The 22,121-nt window shown below is 40.3% G+C and overlaps 1 protein-coding gene across 17 annotated transcripts in view; it reads right to left on the bottom strand.

The window, feature by feature from the left end:
• The window catches only part of dmd (dystrophin), a 376,736-nt gene that overhangs the window by 150,995 nt on the left and 203,620 nt on the right, over nucleotides 1-22,121 (bottom strand). For all 17 annotated transcript variants that reach the window (XM_078165601.1, XM_078165594.1, XM_078165599.1 and 14 more), the window contains 8 exons: nucleotides 20,842-20,943; nucleotides 18,591-18,698; nucleotides 18,280-18,459; nucleotides 14,031-14,200; nucleotides 12,094-12,217; nucleotides 9,022-9,100; nucleotides 5,993-6,105; nucleotides 3,893-4,021 (listed from right to left, as the gene is read on the bottom strand). In XM_078165601.1, the coding sequence (XP_078021727.1) occupies nucleotides 3,893-4,021; nucleotides 5,993-6,105; nucleotides 9,022-9,100; nucleotides 12,094-12,217; nucleotides 14,031-14,200; nucleotides 18,280-18,459; nucleotides 18,591-18,698; nucleotides 20,842-20,943 (1,005 nt within the window). The remainder of the gene's footprint in view (nucleotides 1-3,892; nucleotides 4,022-5,992; nucleotides 6,106-9,021; nucleotides 9,101-12,093; nucleotides 12,218-14,030; nucleotides 14,201-18,279; nucleotides 18,460-18,590; nucleotides 18,699-20,841; nucleotides 20,944-22,121) is intronic.

Raw genomic sequence — 22,121 nt, 5'->3', positions numbered from 1 at the left:
ACCAAATGCTGAACAAGATTATTTTAGGCGACCAAAACCTTACTCTTATGAACTGGCAACACACTAAAAATAGAGACAGCTACAATTACGTGGCCACGCTGTTAGTTATACATTACTTTAAGCCTTGATAACATTTAAACAGGCGAGTTATACAAAAATGGTAGAGCAAAGTAGAGCAGACAAACTGTTAAAACCATTATCTAACTTTTTACTATTGTTTATTTCAATCCACAAACATACAGACATAAACTTCAATCCCACCCCACCTAACCACTTAAACTTGTCTGACATTTGTAGAGTTAAAATGCTATCAGCGACAGATAACACTGACATAGAGTGGCAGTATCAGTAAAACTGGCAGGAATAGACTAAGAAGGCCTGATTAAAAATATTGAGCTGCAGGGCTCTTTGTGTACCATCATTTGTAAACTACTATTATCATGAATCTTCACCAGAGCTAAACACAATGTTGTTTTAGATCAGTGTATTTAGTTCATCATTTATCAGACAACTCACATTTGCCTGAACATAGAGCCTCATCTGAATGGAGGCTGCGGTGAAACCCCCCTTGGCATTTGTGCACCGTCAATTTACATCCACTAAAAGGTCTTGTTATTGCCACTGACAGGCTCAGATTGTTATTATCAGTATCAGAAAAACATAGTAAGTAAAGTACCCCTACAGAGACAGGCATTTTTGTTAAAGAGTAAGATCCCTTTTGTTTAACCAGAAATTGCCATCGCCAAACCCATCAGACTCCATCTAAATAAGGAGTAATTTACTGTAACTGGGTGTAGAACCTGCAAATTTTGACATCTAACTTTGTCAATTAAAGGCTTATTTTAACCAAAGCAGGGTTGGTGATTGTTAGAACAGTGGAAAGATGAACCAAGCTAGTTTTTGTGAGTTTTCATTTGTTTCTGTTGACTTTAAATGAAGTGTGTTTTACGATAATAAAATTACTGTTCATTTAAATGGAGTCTAGTGGGATCAACAGAGGCAATTTTAGGGCTGTTTCTGGTTAAACAAAAAGGATCTTATTCTTTAACAAAAAGGTCTATCTTTGCAGGGATTATTTCCATAATATTGTCAGACGCTAATAACAACCTGAGCCTGTTTGTGGCAAAAACAACCACCTTTAATGGATATGAACTGATGGTGCAATCGCCCATAAACATTACACTGCAGTCTGTTTCACAGCTGCCGGCTGCAGCACTCGCCTTAATACTTGTTAGTGGGATTGTTCATTATTGGTTTGCATTTTAGTAAGATTTGTTGACAATAACAAAAACACAATATGTCACCAGGCGTATACTTTAAAGCAATGAATTAACTTCAAGTAGTTTTCTTTAAATCACATAAAAAGTGTGGAGGATCAGTCCAACTGAGCTGCCGAAAGTAGCAGGTAAGGCGGGTTAATATTCACTGAACTGTTTGGGGATGAAGGCTCTGAATGCAGCTCAGTCTTATCCCCTTGTAACACTGAGTAAGTTAACGCTCTCGCCTGGAGCCAAGAGACATACTCCTGATTCATGAATAATGTTAGAAAACACAGGCTTTTATAACCTCGATAAAATATATTTTCATAAGCTGACAGTTGGCGGCATGGTTTGCCGATGGGAAGGTTGTTTTAAAAGTTTCAGTAAATATTTTATTTTCGCTGAAGTCTCTCCTGTTTAATATAAAGATAGGAAGTCAGAAAGTATTCATGTGTGGGGGCAAGTGTGTGTTCTTCATTTGTGTCTATGTGTGGGTGCACTTCTGAGGGAAACCTTGTTTGTGTGAATTTGTCTGCAGTGGAAGCCAGACATATCTCCCAAGAAAAATCGAATTTCAGCACCCCATCTCTTTTTTCCTCACAGCTTTATCTGCTCATTTCTCTTTCCTCCATCCTTTGTCCATCTTCATTCTTTTTTCTGTCTTACTTTAAAAGTTGTCTCCCTTTCTCTTATGTCTGTGGCGTTTACTCCTTTCTGTTTAAAGTCCTGTCTTTCACTCTAATTATGCGTCCCCTCCTCTCATCTCTCCTTTTAGAAGTTTGTTTTTCCAAACCTGCTTGTCTCTTCTCTTCGCCTGTTGTTTAGATGTTATCGAAATGAACCTATTTGTGTGTTTCATGCAAGTCAATACTCCTGCTCTTTAAGCAGCCCACTCATTTGGACACACATTTGGTTTAAAGCAGCAGATTTCAAAGTCTGACACTCCCTCCAAATTAGAGCTTTGATCGGGCACAAAAAATCAGAACTGACCCGACATGAACTCACATAGTTTCTGCCCAAGTCCAAACCACAGCAGCATGTTAAGGTGTCTTTGTCTTCGAGTGAGCACAGTGGTCTAAAGCAATACGGCGTGCAGATGATGATCACTGCTTTGCGCTGCATGTTACATACATCTCTCCCACTGCTCGCTTTCTCTCTTTTTCCCCTTCCAGTCCAATGCAACTCTTGCCATTTATGCACATGGACTGCCAGTTTCTTGCGTCTCGTTTGCAGTGAAATGGAGTTTGTGTACGGTATTTAAGCAAATGACCCCTAATTCTAATGTTTTTCAATTTAAATCTAATCTAACTCTCAACGTTTTTCATTAGTTATAATGGGTTGATGGCCGCCCACACATTATTCATGAAACCACACAGAGGTAACGTCTGCCTAAAAATACATAAATTGATGGATAAAAATTAAAAAACTGGCACAGAGCCGATCGGATTCAAGCCTGAGGAAATCTTTATAAATTACAGCCTGGAGCAGCCTGAGCCCACCTGGTCCAAATCATGTCCAGACAGGCAGAAAATCAATTCTCTATTTCAAAATACAAGATTGGCACCATTAAAGGTACGCCAAATTATCTAATAGTGGTTCCTTTTTGCAGCGTACTTATAAACGTACAGAAAACTATTATTGGATTGCTTTAAAGAAAACTTAAAAACCTGATCATTCTCAGGCAAGTTAGGGAGTCATAAAGAGTAATTTTTAATCTGGGATTTCTAATTGGATTCATCAATATTTATTTACAAAATATGATATCAGAAAGTGTCTCAGTGTAAGTCACACTGAATCTAGAAATATATGACTCATCCATGTGTGTTGAGATCTGACTGAGTTATGACTCCAAGGAGTGTAATTTTTGACACAAATTCACCTGTCATCTCTCCCCTCACACCTCCCTCTGCACCTCTCCCATGCTCCCTTGGGGAGGATGCCACCTCACAGTTAGCTGAGAAGATCAATACCATGATTGATCCTCATATCTGTGCAAAGTTAGAGCCAGGAGACAATTAGCTGAACCTAACATAACAATGGAAACAGAGAAAAACAGCTGGCCTGTTTCTGTCCAAAGTTATGTCTGGTTTGTCTGATGTGTACACCAATAGAAAAGTATTAATGAAAAGTTGTTGTTTTAGGTCAACTTTGGACAGCGCCAGTCGAGCTCTCCCCCCTGCTTTAGCTAAGCTTTGTGTGGTACTTGTAGAGACAATATTTTGGAGGGATAATTCTGCTGTTTCTAACAAAAGTGGTAACACATCACTGGCTGTACTTTCTGTAGGAGTGGGGGAAGTGTTCAAAGAACAAATTGGAAAATAGGGAAGAAGTACACTTCATTTAATCTGTGTTGGAATTAATAAATAACTCAAAAATACTTACAGAAAATTGCTGTGACAAACAGATGCATGAAAAGAAACACAAATTCAAACAAGCCAAATAAATAAAGATGCTGTATAAATAACAAATGAAGACACAAAAAATGGAACAAAACAAAAACTATGCAACAACAAATGGACTTCAACAAAAATAGTATGACAAAATGAAATGTTTGCGTGATGTTAATCAGTGTGGGTCTGAGCAGAGAGTAATGGATCATCCTGGAGACAGTTTGGGCTCATGATTTCACTCACCCGGCAGCGGTCCAGTTGTACTTTGAGTGGCTCTGGTTCTGATGCTGGAGGCGCCTGGACTTTGAGCCAGTTCTCACTGCTGTCCACAGCCTGCTCACACTGCTCATACAAGCTGTAGAAGGCCAGCACCTGCAGGACACACACATACACACAGACACATTTTGAATGAAGGTGATAAAAAAGCCTCCACTCAATTCCCACAAAGACACAAGCAAACACCCACACAACATCTGTCTTGTTTCATGAAAACTCTTTCCTAGTTTGCAGCAGAGCTGCATGATGAGTGTGAATGAAACTCTCTCCACACCTGTGATAACCTGAGAGTGAGTCATATCACATTGCAGTTCTAACTCTGTACCTGGGTAGAAATTTTGATACTTAAAATCTTTGTATATAGTAAATCAGTGCTATTCACCTGCCTCAAGGACACCTCCAGGGGTATTTAAGGCCCACCGTTAAAGCATCATGTCCACATTACAAGAAACATTTCCTGAATTACTGATATCACATAAATAATACATATATGATAATAGCATGTAAATAATCCAGCTTCCCTTTAATCACTTCTGTTTCTTTTCCGTCTTGCTTTGTCTCCCTCCCCCAACACCATCTGCTTGCCTTTTCACTATCCATTAAGTGTAATTGCTCTTTTTGTACAATTTTGTTAAGATATGGTGACGGACTCTCTCTCTGCCAGTGAAATCCATTTGCCAAAAAGAGAAACAAGAAACAAAGTTAAAGCTACAGTTGGTAACTTTTATGACAATAACTCTTTGTCATATTTGCTGAAGCTGTCACTACATCCACACAGCAGCACATGAGACAGATAATCAGTAAAAAAGATTAATGTTCCTCCTCCTGGTGCTCCTAATGTCACTTGCAAGAATTCACCTCAGCCGGGGGAAAACAATCAGAGCTGAGGAGTCTCTAACGCAGCTGTCAATCATATCGATCACCTCTTGTGAAACTAGGCAGCGCTGATTAAATATGAATCAGGATTCTGTTACAGCATTGCCTATTCCTCAACTCAAATGTTTTCAGAAACATATTTCAGTGTACTGTTTAGCTGTAAAATGAGAAAGTTTGCTCTGGCCAGTGGGTGGTGCTTCATTTTCCTGACTTCTTCCAACAGACTTCTTCTTTTTGGCAGCTGGGTCACAAACTTTGTCATTTTGCAGCTAAATAGTACACTAAAATATGTTTCTGGAACATATTCAAGGCAAGAAATAGGCAATGTAGTGACAGAATCTTGATTCATAGCTAATCAGTGCTGCCGAGTTTGACAGTTTGGCTGCATATCATGAGCCATGATTGACTTCTCGGCTTTGACTGGTAGTTTTCATTCATGTGCAGTAAGGCCATTAGAAGCACTGACAGAAGGCAGAGGAACATTTTTCACAGACTATCTTTCTCATTTAGTGTGGGGTGAATATAGTTACATTTTCACAAATATGACAAAAAGTTATTTCTTTTAAGAGTAACCGACCAGCTTTCAGGATGAATTTGACAATATTTTGTGTTTTAAATTTTCTACACCTATTGCGGTAATATCGTTACTATAAACTCTTTTGGCCATTAGACAATAAGTCACTTAAAATAAAGGAAATCTTCACCAATTTTACACATAAGGATCACTTTAGTAGTCCTGTTGAGTGCTGTGCAGCTTGTGAAAACAGTATCACATCTCCTATAGAGCTTGATATATAGTAGGGATGAAACAGAATATTTCATACTGTGCAGCACATATTTGGATGATTCTTTCTTAAATCTGTCTCGAACAGGTCCCTCAACATCATGGAAATGCGATGTTACATGCTGGAGTATGGCTTTAAAATGCTGTTGTTTTTGTTGTTCAGTCATTTGTCATTGTCATGACAATCCCATAAAGCTGAATTTGTTCGTGCAGGTGTCTGTTTACAAGCTGTTCAAGGGATTTTTGTCACTTTCTAGAGTGGTATATTTGCCAAAGACAAGGTGCTACGAACATCAACTTATATCATACTGAACTTGGTGAGTGAAGCTGGTTTACAGCAGGCAACTGTGGTTAAAAGTAAAGAAAAGAAAAAAGCAACAGGGGTGGACATGTATGTACGCGTGTACCTTTGTCTGATAAGCCAGCCATGCCAACCTTTCTGCCAACAGGGCACAAAATCCCACCCAGCGCTGGTTCAGCTGATCCGCTGCCTGGGCAATGTCATCAGCACGACTCCCCTCTGGAGGGGGCAGACAGAGAAAAAGGGCCGGCTGTCACACACACATACACACACAGTGATACATGCCTCATAGTTCACATGAGCACGACTGGCCTCTCTGTTGGGGACAGACATGAATACACACACACTCTATGCGCACAAAATGTGGTGAAAGTCATTTGTAGGAGAGATGAGGCGAGCCATCAATATTCTGCACAAAATAAGAGCTCCAGAAACTGATTATCTGCCTGCCCACCGAACACAGGGGCACATACACACATCTCGCTGTGCATTCACGCTCAGTGCCAACATTTTTTTGATGTAAATGGCCAATTTAAAGTGCACGTAAAAGTCCGATGCCCGGGAAATGAAAACCTCCATGAAGTTCCAGGAGGGAAAAATCAATGCTAAAGTTGTACAAAGATGAATTCACGCTCCTGCCTCTAAAAGGGCAAAGTGAAGCCCATGGGCTGGATGATAATTGAACCTGCAAGGCACCGTCCTGGCTCGCATGACTCAAGATTGCTTCTTCTTCTTCCTGTAATCGCACCTCCATTAGGTTCCATTTAGATTTACATGTCAAGCATTTGGCTGATGCAGCACAGGTTACTATAAATACAGCAGCATAGGCTTAATGCTAGACAAGTGGCATTACATGTGACTCATTTCCTCCTGTTTGAATAACGTTCGGTAAATAAATAATAAGATTGGAGGCAACACAAGAAAGTAGGGATGTGTGGGTGTTTGATGACCGAATATATTCGGCCGAATATTGCAAAAAAACACACATTCGGTATTCAGTGGAATAAGTTAAAAGCAAGGCCGAATAATAGCGGCCTTTCAATCAAGCAGCGTGCGGTGACGGATGGAGTAAAATGTCGGCAGTGTGCCGATATTTTACTCCGTCCATCACCGCACTCGCATTTGAGACTAAAAATAGTTTTGTGCGTGCAAAATAAATCATTCAGCATGCTGTGTGAGTACAGATTTCAACCAGCAGCAGAAACGAAATGCCGAATCCCGCCGGTTGTGGGTTGAACGGGGGTCACAGACACGGACAGGAATACGTATTCCTGTCAAATACGGCAGCGCATGATAACGGCTTACCGGCGACGGAGAAGTCCGGCTCCAGGTGAATAACTTGTTGTCCTGACTGCCCAAAAGTACCTGAACAGCCGAGCCATGGCGGCACACAGTATGTGGCGTATCCGAGGAGAAACGAGCCATTCGCATTTCTCTCTTTTAGTCTTTCAGTGGCAGGTAACAGTCCACAAACCTCACCACACTTTAGGGACTGTTCTTTACTTATGAAGGGACTTGTCAGGGGAGGAGGGTGGCTGGTTGATTTTTTATTTCATTTATTTATTTTATTTTGATCCCCCCCTATGTTAATCACTGATTGATGCTGTTTTTGAGGTATGAATAAGTCAGTAAGTAATTTATTCCATTGAAATATCATTGATGTATTATAGAAAAGTGATTTATCTTTTTATAAATGACAAAAGGCACATCTGCCTCATTTTTGCTGTGGTATCCTGATACTACTCAGAACCATGATACTTTCACTGGTATCGTACCGTGGGTCCCAATTTTGGTACCGTGACAACACTAGTCTGGAGGGTGTTCATCTGCAAAAACTAATGAAAAACTAAAAAACGGCATTCAGTACTCGGTATCCGGCCAAGCATTTAATATTATTTGACTTCGGCCACAAATTTTCATTTCGGTGCATCCCTACAAGAAAGTGCCCCTACCATGACTCTCTGACCTTTTAATGCCTTTTCTTTTTTTTTTTAATCAAAACACTATCACATTACAAAAACTATAACAGCTGGGCAATGATGTAGCCTGCAGGGATGACATTTTTTTGGGTGGCCAACCTCAACGACTACATCGAGTTGGGTCTCTCACAAAACACATATGGTATTTTCCTGTTGAATTTTGGATTACTGCAGAAAAAAACTCTGTGAAAACAAAACTGCCACATTTTGTTCAATGAGATAACCTTCACAAATGAACACCACATTCTTGATTTCTCAAGTGTAAATGCAATGGCCCAAAGTAAAAAGTTAATGTTACGCTGTAAATGAAGTGCACCACAGTCACATATCTGGGCGTCGCCACTACAACAAGGCTGTAAAGCCATGTTCGATGACGTTATATAGTCTCATTTAGCTACTTGTTAGCAGACGCCTGTTTTTAAGACACAATAAATGATCAAAAATCTCTCAAGCCGGTGCTAACCCCCGACCTTATTTCAGGCATCTAACCAAAAACCCATTCCGAAAACCCACAGACTTCAAGACGAGGGAACCACAGGTGCAAAAATGCTAACTCATTTATGGGCTTTGGGACTCCTGCACCACTCCCAATTTCTAATGAGGTGATGTTTTTGGAGCTTTATTCATGAGCTTCATCAAAGTTCGCCCTGGGTTTAACCACATTATTTCACATATTAACATTTCTTTTAGTCATGTTACATTAAAACACATTATACACATTATATTATAGTAAATATAGCACATTACATCGTATTTATTAATGATATTATTTGCACACAAAAGCATTATTTTTTTCTTTCTCCCTCACTTCCAAGCACACAGAGACTCACACACACACACACCATTCAGTAAGTTGGGGGATGTTCTGGCATGTTCTGTTTGGATTGTGGTTAAAGCACTAAAAGTGAAAAGTATAAACTGAGTGCTTTTCTGCTTTCAGAAGTCCCAACAATTGCACAAGGACAGAGGAGAGGACGGAACGAGAAGAAACATCTCTCTCTTTCTGTCTGTTCCTCTCTCTATCAGTGTTTCTATGGAGACAAGGAGAGAGGGTGGGACAGGTGGAGGCGTTGCCATGGGGACAGACAGGGTATGTGTGTGCGTGTGTGTGTATGCATGTGAATGAAGTGTGTGTGAGTGTGCGAGTGCATGTTACCCTGCTCGACCAGGGTCTGCGCCGTGCGCGTTGCTTCCTGAAGCTTTCGGTACTTCTCTGGCCGCTCTCTCTCTATCGCCTATGGCAAAGAGAAAGAGAGGTAGAGGGAGAGTGATGGGGCAGAGGAAGATAAAGGAAGTTAAAGGACAAGAGACAGACAAGGAGAGGCAGCAAGACAAAAGGAACAACAGGCTGACAGCAAGAGAATTATTATTTATTTCAAGGAAAGATTCAAGAATCTCAAGAATCAATGTCAAATTCAACAGATTGTTACTCTCCAAGAAAACAAGCTCCTGCAGCTTCCATCAACCTCTGACCCTATTCTGCTGCAACATTAGGACAACCTGAGCATGTCTGGTACATTTTTGGCAAGGAAAGGATGAGTAGAAAAAAACATTTAGGGAGTTAAAATTTCCTGTAAGCTAACACCAAAGCTCAAATGGTAAATTCATTGTTCAACATTCAACATTGTTCAAATGCTCTGAACATAAAAATTCAAAACGTCTTCTTTGTAGTGTCCATGCTGTTTCCATGTTACGACTAAAGCTCATGAACACACTGAAGTCAGAAGAACAACCATTCAAAGAGCATGTGAATGCACCATTGACCTTGGCTGGCAGAGGTCTCGACTTGTGTTCAACTGTTTCTCGCTCACTCGCCATAGTAGGCAACGTGAGCAGCACCTTACAATAAGAGTGAGTGGGAAGAGTTGGGGATTCATGAGCACTCGGATTTTCCGCAGGTTGACCTGGTACGCGCTGGACAGTTCAAAAAGATTCATTCATTTTCGCCTTTCACTACTAGTAGTGCAGGGATTGCAGTTATATCCACAGGCACCACAGTTATCTATACAGTGCGTGTGTGTGTGTGTGTGTGTGTGTGTGTGTGTGTGTGTGTGCGTGCATGTGTGCGTTTTAAAGGATTTAGGTTAAAAATTATTTAAACTGTAAAGAATACAGCTGAGTTAAAGTTATGAGGACTTAAATAGAAAGACCCAACAGCTTTAGCATGTGACTCGAGTAAAATCAAGACTCACTTTGCTCCCTAATACTGTGTTCTAAAGGAATTTAATGTTGTTTCTTTTATAAGCTGCTGCAGAGAACCGATCTGACAGAGAAGTTGAAGAGGCAACTGGGATCAGAGGAGATTTTGAAGAATCTGCCTACCTAAAATTCATCACTTTGCATCTATTACCACAGTGCGTGCATCACTTGTAATGCCAGTAGTTAAGTTTCAGATTTTGTTCACAAACAGTGTTTAAAGGCTTCATACACTGTTTATGTGGGCTGCAGTGGATTGGAGTTTTACTCATTTATTATGAATGATTTGTTGGCACATTTATAAATGCTGAGCAGTCACACAGTATGTGTTGTGCCTTATCTACAGCTTTAATTGTTATCATTAACAAAGCATGCATCAGCACATTGTGAGCCCCTTATAAGCTTTATCTATTTATAAGTATTTCTCATTCATGATGAATGTAATTACATGAGTAAATATATATAAATTGTTTTCTGCCTCTAATTTAAAGTTGCAGCAAATGGTTCATGTCGGGGACAAGCACTAATTTAGAAAAGATAATATAGTTAGTTATCAAGGTGTTTGAATTTAATGTCAAACTAATGGTTCTTAATTCTTACAAAATGTCATTGTTCTTAATTTGATTTATTTAAAGGGTGAATCTGGTGTTTTTCAACTGGACTCTGTTTTCCTTTATTTCTTTTTTGTTTTCATGTGATGAATGAGAACAAAGATTTTCAAAATTGTTCCAATATTGAAAGAGAGCTGCAGCCAGCAGTGGCACATAAGGCTGCAATGTAACCACTTGGGGCATGTTTGCACCGTCAATGTACGTCTGCTAGAAGTGGTTGTTTTTGTGTCTGCCAACATTATTAAAAGGATCCATAGAGAGACAGACCTTTCTGTTTTTGTTTAACCAGAATCAGCCCCAGAATTGCCATTGCTAAACCCACCACATTTCATTTAAATCAACAGTAATTTAAGTGTGTATAGAGCCAGCATGTTTTCACACCTAACTGAGTGAATTTAAAGTTTCAACATACCCACAGTTGGTGAATGTTGTAACAGTGGAAAGACAAACCAAGAAGGTTTATGTGAGTTTTGTTTCTGTAAACTTTGAAAAAAGTGTGTTTTCACAATGATAACATTACTGTTTATTTAAACAGAGTCTGGTGGGTGGCAATTTCAGGGCTGTTTCTGGTTAAATAAAAAAGACCTCACTTTATCTCTGAAGGTATCCTTTCCATAATGTTGGCAGACACTTATATTAAAAATATATGCCAGTCAGTGGCAAAAATAAGCACTTTTAATTGGCGTAAACTTACTGTGTGGTTACATTGCAGCCTGTTGCACTGCCATCTCAATACTTAATCACTCAGTAAAGTTAAAGGCATTACTCGTAGTGGTGAGGCTACTACATCCAATCAGCAGCGAGACAGAAATGTGAATGAGCTGTGAATGTGCAGATATAACAAGCTAAGCTACAGTGTTGCTTTAGCTTCATGATTAGCATACAGATATAAGAGTGCTATCAATCTTCTCATCCCACTCCTGGTACATAGAGCTGCATTCCCCAAAATGATTAACTATTCTTTTAAGCTACTTAGAAGTACCTATTTGTATCACAACAACACGTTGTTGCTATATTTTTTGTATTTGCTACAGTGAGTAGAAGCTGGTATAGTAGCCACCTTCCTTCATTTTCCTGTTTATCATGTTTGTGTTGCCCTTTAGAGGCCAAACCTAGCGAGTTGACATGCATAGGTAGCTGCTGCAGAAAAGTTTAAAAACTCCATAGTCATTATGGACGCTTTACTGCATCTCATACTTCCGCCGTGCCACATCAGCGTTGTCCTGTATGCATAATCACTGCTCAGAATGTCCTCACAGACATGATTGCTATATGGAAGGTAAAATTCATTTCTAACCCAACTGTGTGATGGAACCTTGTTATTTCAGCATCACAGGTCTCAGCAGATTAAGCTCCGCGGGGCATCGCATACACACTCACGCGCACACACTCACGCACACACACACACAATGTGTTTTTACCTGCACTTTGTCATGCAGCTCCTGTATGCTGCCGTCCTTGCGTGACACGGAAAACTCAGGGCTCTGTAGGATGGCCTCGCCGCGGGTCATGTAGCTGTGGACTTCTGTGAAGTCCACGTCAAACCTGAGAACACAAACACAGACAGATACTTGGCACTGTTACCTGCTATGCTGATATTTTTGAGCACATATGATAATTGTTGCTGCTGTTTTCTATACATTTCAAGATTGCATCCTGTGTTGTTCCTGTTAATCTGAACAACTTGAATTGTATTCTAGCATTTAAGTTAGTCTAAACTCTACAGTTTTGAAGTCATCTGCTGTATGTAAACACAAAAAACTACCCTAACACAGTGGTGGAAGAAGTATTCAGATCCTTTACTTAAAAGAGTACTCCAGATACTTCATATTCCATTAAGTTTAGGGACTTTTTTTGCTAAAGTCAGCAAGAAGCACTCAAAACCTTGAATCCTACATTTCCCATAATCCAATTTAGCAGAATCTTTTTCTTTGAACCTCCCTGCCTAGTAAGCCCACATCTTTCAAACTCCCGCTCTTCAAACGTTTCCTTAATATGTAAAGTAGAATTTCTGTTATAAATTTATACACTTTAAGTCCAAGCTAAGAAAACCCTGATGACATCACCATAACATCATCAGTTATTTTCCCAGACATACACATGATGATACAACTGTTTTCACAGGCTGACGCCATGTTCACACTTGAGATGAAAGTACCACAGTATGCCAACTGCCAAGCGAGCATGCAGCAGTCTGGCTGTTTTGAATTTTTCTAATCACATGTAGAGCTCTGTCTCTGTCTGTCAGCTTGAGTGTGTGTATGTGTGTGTATATGAGTGTCTGCTTGTCTCTCTTGCTCTGCTTAGACACAACTGACAAATTCGTGGAGTAAGTTGGCGGGGTAATTTAAAGAAAACAATCACAAACAGCAGTAATACTAGGCTTTTTCTTTCTTTTTTGTTTGATTATTTTGGGGCTTTTATTGCCTTTATTTTAGAACAGCTGGAGAGTGACAGGAAAGAGGGGACAGACAGAGGGAATGACACGCAACAAAGCACTGGAATCAAACCCGGACGCTCTAGGTGAGCTAGAGGTTGCCCAAATACTAGGGGTATTATGTATACCATATGTATTTCTGATCAATTTCATCGTGGGGGTTAAAAATTGGGAAGAACAGCAAGGAGAGGGATCAGAATATCTAACCATATCTAATACATCCTTTATATCCTTCATAATTAGATTATCAGTCTGTTTTCTTGCCAGGTTCACTTATGGCTTTCAGAGAAAACAGACCAGATGGCGAAACTATTGCCGCAGATCATGAGACGGCCATGGAGCTCCGCGCCGGTCCCGGGGGAACAGCTCAATTAGTTAACATGGCTGCCAAAAGGGAGCAGGCAGGGCCCTATGGAAAACTGGGGTACTTTGGCATCAAGTGTGAACCTGGCATGATGAGTATTCCTCTGACTTTTAGTGTTTATTTTATATATTTTTTTAAAGACAATTTTTGGCATTTTTATGCTTTATTGAGAGACAGAGACATGTGTGAAAATGGAAATACTCTATTATAGTACAAGTTCCCAAAAGCTCTAGTGAAGTTCAGTCCTTGAGAAAACACTTTCCACCACTGCAGAACAGATCCTCCTCTAAGGTTTCCTGCTTCACTACTCTACAAAACGCAAAAGGATTTCCAACTTCTACTTCACTATTATCAAAGGTTCTTTTTAAAACAGCCTCTATTACTACCATCACAAATACTCATTATCAGTATCTGCAGTGTTTCATCACCTACCTGCTGAGATAAGACAGCAGAAAGGGGTGCATGTAACTGAACATTTCACACAAGTTAAAAAGGAAACTTAGGATGTCATAACACAATTCAGAGTACACCTCCTCAGTGTAGCAACACATGCCCACCTTTTCCTGAGTTCTGAATCCACCACAACTTGTCTCTTTTTCTGTGGTGGCGGTGACTCTCGGGTCTGGCGTACAGCTGACACCTTCTCCCTCGTCGTCACCTTGGTAATGGTCGCTGTGACAGAGTGGGTCAGCTCAGACTGCTGGGCCACGCTGACAGCTGATGATAGCTAAATGTGCACACATGCACACACAAAAAACATTTAGACAAACCGCACACAACAGCAGGCGCTGTATCAGTTTACAAGGATCTGTCAAAACCATACAGATCCCAAATCACCACTCAGCACACTCTCACATCTGTCTGAGTGCCTGCACGCGCACACACACACACACACACACACACACACACACACACACGCACACACTCAGAATGCAACAGTGTCCTTGAGAGGCGATGAGTCAAAGATCAGTTACATCAATCATACATTATCTCAACAAATATATAAGACGTGATGTGTGCGGAGTTTCGACAGCTACAGATGTGAGGATGAGTGTGTGTGTCACTGAGTGAGTATAAACTCAGACAGCTGTGAGACGGTTAAGTAGCGACTTGGGATTTCTGTGACTCTGACAGATTGTAATGGCACAAAAGGAGGGGTGTGAGAGAGATATTACACAGAGTGCATGTGTGTGTGTTTTTGTGGGCGTTGCATGCTTAGATGAAGGTGTGTGCTTATTCAAATTCTGAGCAAATTCTGTCTTCTTGTGATAACGTGTGTGTGTGTGTTTGTGTGTGTGCGTGCAGGTTTGTTTCAGCAGGGAAGCGCCTAATAACAGTTAAGCTGTGAGTACAACTACTAGGATAGCCTTGCTACCATGGAAACATGTGTGTGTGTGTGCAGCTGAAATGGTGGAGACTGTGTGTGCCTGCAGAGGTCAATCTGCTAATTATCTGACTGATTATAATGGACAAGTAATTGAGAAAGAGAGAGAGACAAAGAGGGGGGAGTGGGAGTGACAGAGGGATGGTGCAAGAATCACATACTGTACTTGTATTTGATGAATTGTTTATGTTATTCTCGCCTTGTACGTGTTCTAATATTATTTTAGTTTATTTCAATTTTGAAAAGTCTATTATAGGTGCACCATGCTTAGGTTTTATTGATTTCGCTATCATTCTGTCTTTGAGTGCTTCTTAACGGTTCCTACTGAAAAAAAAAATCCTTTAAAACAGCTCATAAATACATAGTTTCATTTTTTAAAAAGGCTCAATAATCCCCTAAAACAGCTTGTCATTGTAGTTTTTAGCAAAATTCAGTAAAACAGAAGAAAATAGCCCATTTGTTGGGACTATTTACAGCGGTGGATTGATCCACTCTAGTGCTGAGGGTTTGCATGAACTGCATGAAAACACTTATGTTCAGACGATCACTTTAATGTCTCTCTGCTCTGATATGAACCTCTCAAGCAGTGTTAAAGGAAAAGTTTCACATTTTCTGACAGGTAACTAAAACCAATATATCATTTTCTACAAAGCCAGACTCCAATGAGAAAAACAGTGATTTAACATGAACACAGGAGATGCTGGTCTGCTGCTTAAATCAAGTAATTTTTTTGTGTTATTGTGTGACTTTGGGGTTTTAAATGGTTGATTTGGATTTACTAAAATCACACAGTGTCACAAACTAAGTGACCAAAGCAGTGGGAGACCAGCAGCTTCCTGTGTTGATTGATGTAAAATTGCTGTTTTTATCAATGGAGTCTGGTGGCTTTGACAAAAGCATAGATGGGGAACTGAGGCCGTTAACCACTTCCCGTTGGAAAGGGCTCTCTGACGGAAATGTAAAGTGGTGAGAGCACTCCTGAACTGTTATTGTTTTTGGCTTGGGTTTTTTGCAAGTGGCTGAAAAACATTTTGTTGCTGACCCTCTCCACAGCTTCAGTGGTGGCATTCTTGCTCATGACAAACTGAGGGCATGCCAGTTGACATCTAATATGGGCAACATACTGACAATGGAAAAGTATCACATGAAAACTATCCCTTTACAAAGAAGTGTATTTCCAATGTGTTACACTGCTCCTTTAAGTCCAAGTTTTTGAGCTTTTGAGAACAGTGAGTGGTGCCTGAGAAGGAGCACTCAGGGCATAAATGTTCCTTTGCAAACCTGTAATATAAATAATTCCAATCACTTACTCAACTCTCAGTGTGAAGCTGCCCACAGGGAGCATTACAGTGCAGTGTCTTTATCAGCAAAAGTCCAAAACCACAGACACGCTTTGTCTTTATCTTATCACTTGTCACTGAGCATGTCAGTTTTAAAAGCACAGATATGACAGTGGAGATAAAGACTGAGAGGAGTTGTGTAGTTACAGGAGGAGATGAGAGAGCAGCGGGGAAAAGTGACAATTGAGCAATCAAACATTATCAGAGAAGTGATAATGAAGAGTGATCATCATCACTGTGTTTCTGCTCAGGACAGTGCAGATGCCAAAGGATTGTTCACACAAGTGTCAGTCCTAATTTCACCTTTCCCTCCTCAGTATTCTCCACAGGTTTGTAACATTAACCTCTCTAGGTGTTCAGTGACCTCTGTCACCCAGCCAGTCCATTTATTTCTCTCTGTCCCTCAGGCTAAACACCAGCAGCCACCAAGACTCAGTTTGTTCACAGTGTTCTTCTATCTAGCGGGACAAAATGTGACCGCAGTGCGTCTAGATGCTACATGGATTTTGTTTTGACAGAAAACCAAAGTGAGTCATCTGTAGGGCTATAAAGCAAAACAAAACAGTTTGGTGAACCAGCAGAGCACACTGACAGCTTTTATGTTTGAGTAGAAGAAGAGGAGATAGGACTTGTCTTATAAAGAAGGCTCGTGGTTCATGTTTTCATAGCCATTGTCAACATTGGTGACACTCATTCTGCCTTTAATCGTAACTTTCTTCTTCCGTTCAAGCTGCTGTTCTTTAATCAGCCCTTTGTTTTTTAATCTCAGTCCCTGAGTTGCAACTTCCTGCTGGTTTTCATTCCGCTACCTAATCACAAACTGATTAAGGCCTGGGACACTGAGTGAATGAAATGAAGTGCAATCATCTAGTTGGTAGGATGGAGAAAGAGCTCAGCAGAGTCTGAGCCATGAGGACCACAGCTGAGACTGACCTGAGCAGACAGCTGGCAAAAGGCTGAAGCAAAGTTGTTTTGACTTAACTTTACTTTAACCTACAAGTTAAACCCATGAGTCACTAACATGTCCGCTCTATGCTTTTGTAGCATAATCTTATTCTGTATGTATGTATGTAGTTGGTAGGGTGCACACCAGCAAGCAATTACAAGCATACAAGTTAATAGAAGCTTACGACGATCATCTGTGGACTCAGAGCTTTGTATGTTAACATCAGAAATCCTCCCTCGCCAAAGACAACGACACAATGTATGTATGAGGCTTGAGTTATAATGAATTAATGTTACGTCATAACAGCGAATTCTGTGTTTTTGGCTTGTTAGCTAGCGTAGTTCAGAACTCAGTGATGTGGTTGTTATGCAAATTCCGCCTCTGTTTTACTGTAACACAAGAAGTTTTGACTGTGTCCTCAGTCCAGTGGAAATCAGAAAGAGTGACCGTGCTAATTGGTGACCCTCAGCTGAATGCGTTCTTGGTTGCTCATACTAACTTGCGTAAATTGTTACTGTGGATAATAAACACAGAGGAATATGTGTTTAAAAAAACAGCTGCTGTCAGTACAAGTAACCATGACCCATTAGGTGAGTCACCAGCTAACACACCTAATGCCCACAAATGTTCGAAATTCTGTAGAACTTGAATTCACTGTTGGAAAATCAAAAACAACCAAAACATGTTTCAGCTTTTGACAGAGCAAAATGCCACTTCATGCACTTACTTTTGATGATGTCAGCTGAAAAATGGTCCATTGTTTATGGAAAAAATGCTGTAACTATTTCTTGGCTGGGCGCAGGGTCCTCCGCTGGTTGCCTGGCAACCTTGTGGCAGCCAGTGTTGGGCAAGTTACTTAAAAAATTAACTAATAACTCATAACTGATTTAATCTTAGGGTAGGCTTTCTAGTTGTTAACATCAGCGGGCCAGTGAGGAAAACACAACAAACAGGAGTATGTACATTTGGTAGAGACTAACCACCTCCCTCCATCTCAGGCCACTGCACCAAGCTAGCACATCCAGGACCAGTCTGTCCAAGTGCATATAATACTGCTACTGGGCACCACTTACAATACACCTAAACATGTCCTTGGCAGCCTGGTATATAAATGCTAAAAAACCCAACTGATGTACCTGGGAGCTGCTCATCTCCAGACTCTGTATCAGTCGGTCCCAGCGCTGGGCGAAGCTGTCTAGTCTGGCCTCCAGTTTGTTGGCCACCTCTTTGTTCTTGACGCTAGACAGCAGGTCCTGACTCATGGAGCACAGCTTGTCCATGGTGGGACGCTTCACCTCCAGGTCTGCCTTCACCGTCTGATACACACAGAGGATGGTAAGCATTTCTGTTTTTTTTGTGCAGGAGGACTTACACTGAAGTTACTTCATGTACGTTCCTCCTTTTTCCTTAATGAAAAATTCAGTAGATCTGTTACAGGGAGACTCACAGCAAGACGGCGGAGGCAGGCCACCATCTCTGGTTGGTCTTTTAGGTTGGAGGTCTTGATTGAGCGAACCAGCTCCTCTTTCTGAGTGAGCCAGGAGTCAAATAAACACTGTGAGGAGAGAAAAGGAGAGGAGAGGAGAGGAGAGAAATGAGGAGAGGTGATGAAGGGAAGGAGAGTGAAACAAGAACAAAGTAGGGGTAAGAGGAGAAGCAGCAGAAATCCAGAGAGAAGAAAGTGGTAGAACACAGAAAGAGGAGGAGGAAGAGTAGACGGATGGCAGAGGGGAAAGAGAAGGGGAACAAGAAGATAGGAAGAAAGGGAGCAGGAGGAGAAACACATCTTATCATGTGGGAGGCGGCACACTTGAGGCCATTGTCTCCTGTTGGTACAGACAGCTCTTAACTGCAGCATCCTCCTCAGGCCTATTGTCTGTGACAGCATCTCTCCCTGTGCCCGGGATTACAAGGTGAATATTTCTGTTATCAGCGCACGGACAGTTCATTTGCAACCAGAGCCTGGGGCGCTAGTTCAACAAGCATTTAGCCAGAGAACGGGGGAAAATTGAATTCAATGTATTTCCTGATGTTTTGAATAATTAATCAAATTAAATTTGGGTCTTATGGATGTCTTGAAGCCATTGCAGCCAATGGCACATCATTATAAAACACAGTGGAGAGGTTATTTCATGATGAATCTCTACTTCTCTATGTAACTAGGTAATCACACTTAATCAAATGGGCGCCTGATGCCCCGAGTCTCAGATTTTATGCACATTAGGCAGAGCTGCAATGCAAATATAGACACTTTTTTAAAAGTGAGACAACAACATGCAAAAACAGATTTATCTAGATTTTATTATGGTGTCACTGAGCAAAAAAAAATCAGGAAAACAATTATTAAAATTTCACTTTTTTTGTTGTAACAAAGGTATACTGATAATAAATAATATTTGAGTTGATTCCTGCCAACGTTAGAGCATTCATTTGCCTTTCTTTTTTTAAAATACTTGAACAGTAAACAAAGGCTGACTGTGACCCAAAGGGCTGCAAAGCAAATCCAGTTTTGGACTTTTAATTAAGGCTGATCAGTTAATCGTGTATAATCCGATGTTGTGATTTTAGCTTCCTTAGTTATTAATCACAGAACACGAGCAAATCGGATATCATGACACATTTAATTTCCTTTACAATGTCTGCTGTGGCTAAAAATATGAACTGCAAAGAGGCTGATAAGGGACAGAGAAAATATGATGGCATGAAAGTCATTAAAAAGAGCATCTAATTAATAATTCTGATCAAAATACAAAATGAGATAAAGGTGTCGTGTCCTAGTTGGTCTTCAGATGAAGGTATAGGCCTGCAATGTTTCATGAAAAAAAGCATTTACACCTGTACTCATGTGACAGAGCCTCAACCCACAACAGTCCAATCACCCTAAACTCATTTTAATGCAAGGCGTAAAGGAGGTGTATGTGACTGGGCCACCCACATCCCATCTGGATCACACTGTGATCAGATCTTAGCAGGTGTAAATGTAATCCATACAGCATGATTACATTCTTAAGAGAAAATCCATCCGTCAAGTTGAAAGGTCACTTAACTCTTCATGTTCCTGGTGGTTTAAGATAGTCAGGCAAAAGCTACAAGTAGAAGCTGTTGCTATAATTCTGCCCTTGCAAAAAGTGAATGATGGCAAGTCATGGTCATGCTTCCCTTGATGTGGGACTCCAGACATGCCAAGTGCACCAGCCATGCTTAACTCATACTTAATCTAGATAATGCGAACATCTTGGTTCAGTGTGTTAGCATTCTAACATTTGCAAATTAGCACTAAACATAAATTACAGCTGAGGCTGATAAGACTGTCAAATATAATGTCAACAGATTGTAAACTATAAAATAGATTTATCACTTTTATGAAGCACAAAGATGTATTCTAAATTTTATCTTTAGTTAATATGAGACTTTAACAGTGTGAGTCAGACAAATTATGTGGTGTCTTCCCAAGTTACAGACATTTAAGAACAAAATTCTCTCTTTTTGTTTCTTTCCCTCCATGAATATGAAGTCTGCTTCAGCTTTAAAGTTCTCTTAAAGCCCGAAGAATGTGGGAGTAGACATGATCTGGATGATCTAATCTCATTATACATGCAGCAAATACTGCTGTGATCCTGTCTCAGCTCCTCACACACACACACACACACACACACACGCAAGCACATGCACGTGCACACACACACTCGTGCTCATACCTGTTCATTAGTGAAGTGCTGCCATTTCAGTAAAATCTCTTGAAGCAGAATCCAGCGTTCTTCTGTCCATCTACAAATGGCTGCCCAGCGGTCACCAAGCACCTGCACACACACAGGCACACACACGCACATAAATCATCTATTAATGTCTGCATTAGCACAAAAATTCCTTTTGGATTATTTCCCCTGAGGGACTGAAACATTTTCATCATGTTGCCTCAAAGGCTGATGGATTCACATCTTCACTTGCCAGTTTAATTTTTTTAGCTGCCAAAAATGCAGTTTGATTCTCGTTCCTCTCCCTCCCAGAGGGACCGGGCTGATCATGATTGTTGAAGGGCATGAAATTCAGAGACGACAGGGACAAAATATCTCTTTATTCTAGCCAAGTGAATGGAGTGCAATAACTGTACAAATAAAGTATAAACAATGAACAATCTGGAGTTTCATAATGATCAAATAAAGGATAAATAACTGGATGTTAAGAACACTTTTAATTCATCAAGATCCATTTCAAGTTGTGCTTTTTCAGGAATTTTAACGCTTTTTCATATTTTTAAGTGCTAAACATCGGCAAATTTTATTCCAATGATCTTTAACAATTCAGGTACTGAACAATATCTGGCCAAAAGTATGAGGACATTCTCATAAACATACTGTTCTCTATACTGACAGTTTTCCATACACTTTTGGCCATGTTCTCACCAGCCTGCTTTGTCAACAGAATCCACAAGATCCACCCAAACAAATACCACATTTTTAACCTCATGTGACGAAAGTGCATTTGGGGGAAAAAAAAAAAAAAAAAAATTCAAACAATAATAAACGATAAAATCAATAGGGATTCGGACAATAATAATTTAATGATGTATTAAACATATAAGTAACATATATGAATATCAAGACATCTCTAGACTGCACTTATATAGCACTTTTCTAGCTTAACAGACACAGCACTTTATAATATGCCTCTCATTCACTGATTCAAACACACACACACATCAGTGGCTGAGGAGCTGCCATGCAAGGTACTGGCCTTGAAGCAATTTGCGGATCAGTATCTTGCAGGAGAATTGAACCACCAACCATGGGATAAATGGATGACAGCTCTTCCTCTTAAAATAAATAATTCAGTGCTATAAATTCAGTGGTATATAAATTTGACATTAAATATTCAGTGATGAATAAAACGTGAATCAACATATAGTTCCCACTGCTCGTTCCTGTCTTTTGGCCATATTTCATATGATATATTGGAGTTGTTTTACTGGGTCCAGCCT

This window comes from Epinephelus lanceolatus, chromosome 24 (assembly GCF_041903045.1).
Source record: "Epinephelus lanceolatus isolate andai-2023 chromosome 24, ASM4190304v1, whole genome shotgun sequence".
NCBI classification, from domain to species: domain Eukaryota; kingdom Metazoa; phylum Chordata; class Actinopteri; order Perciformes; family Serranidae; genus Epinephelus; species Epinephelus lanceolatus.
This window is presented reverse-complemented; position numbering and strand designations above follow the sequence as displayed.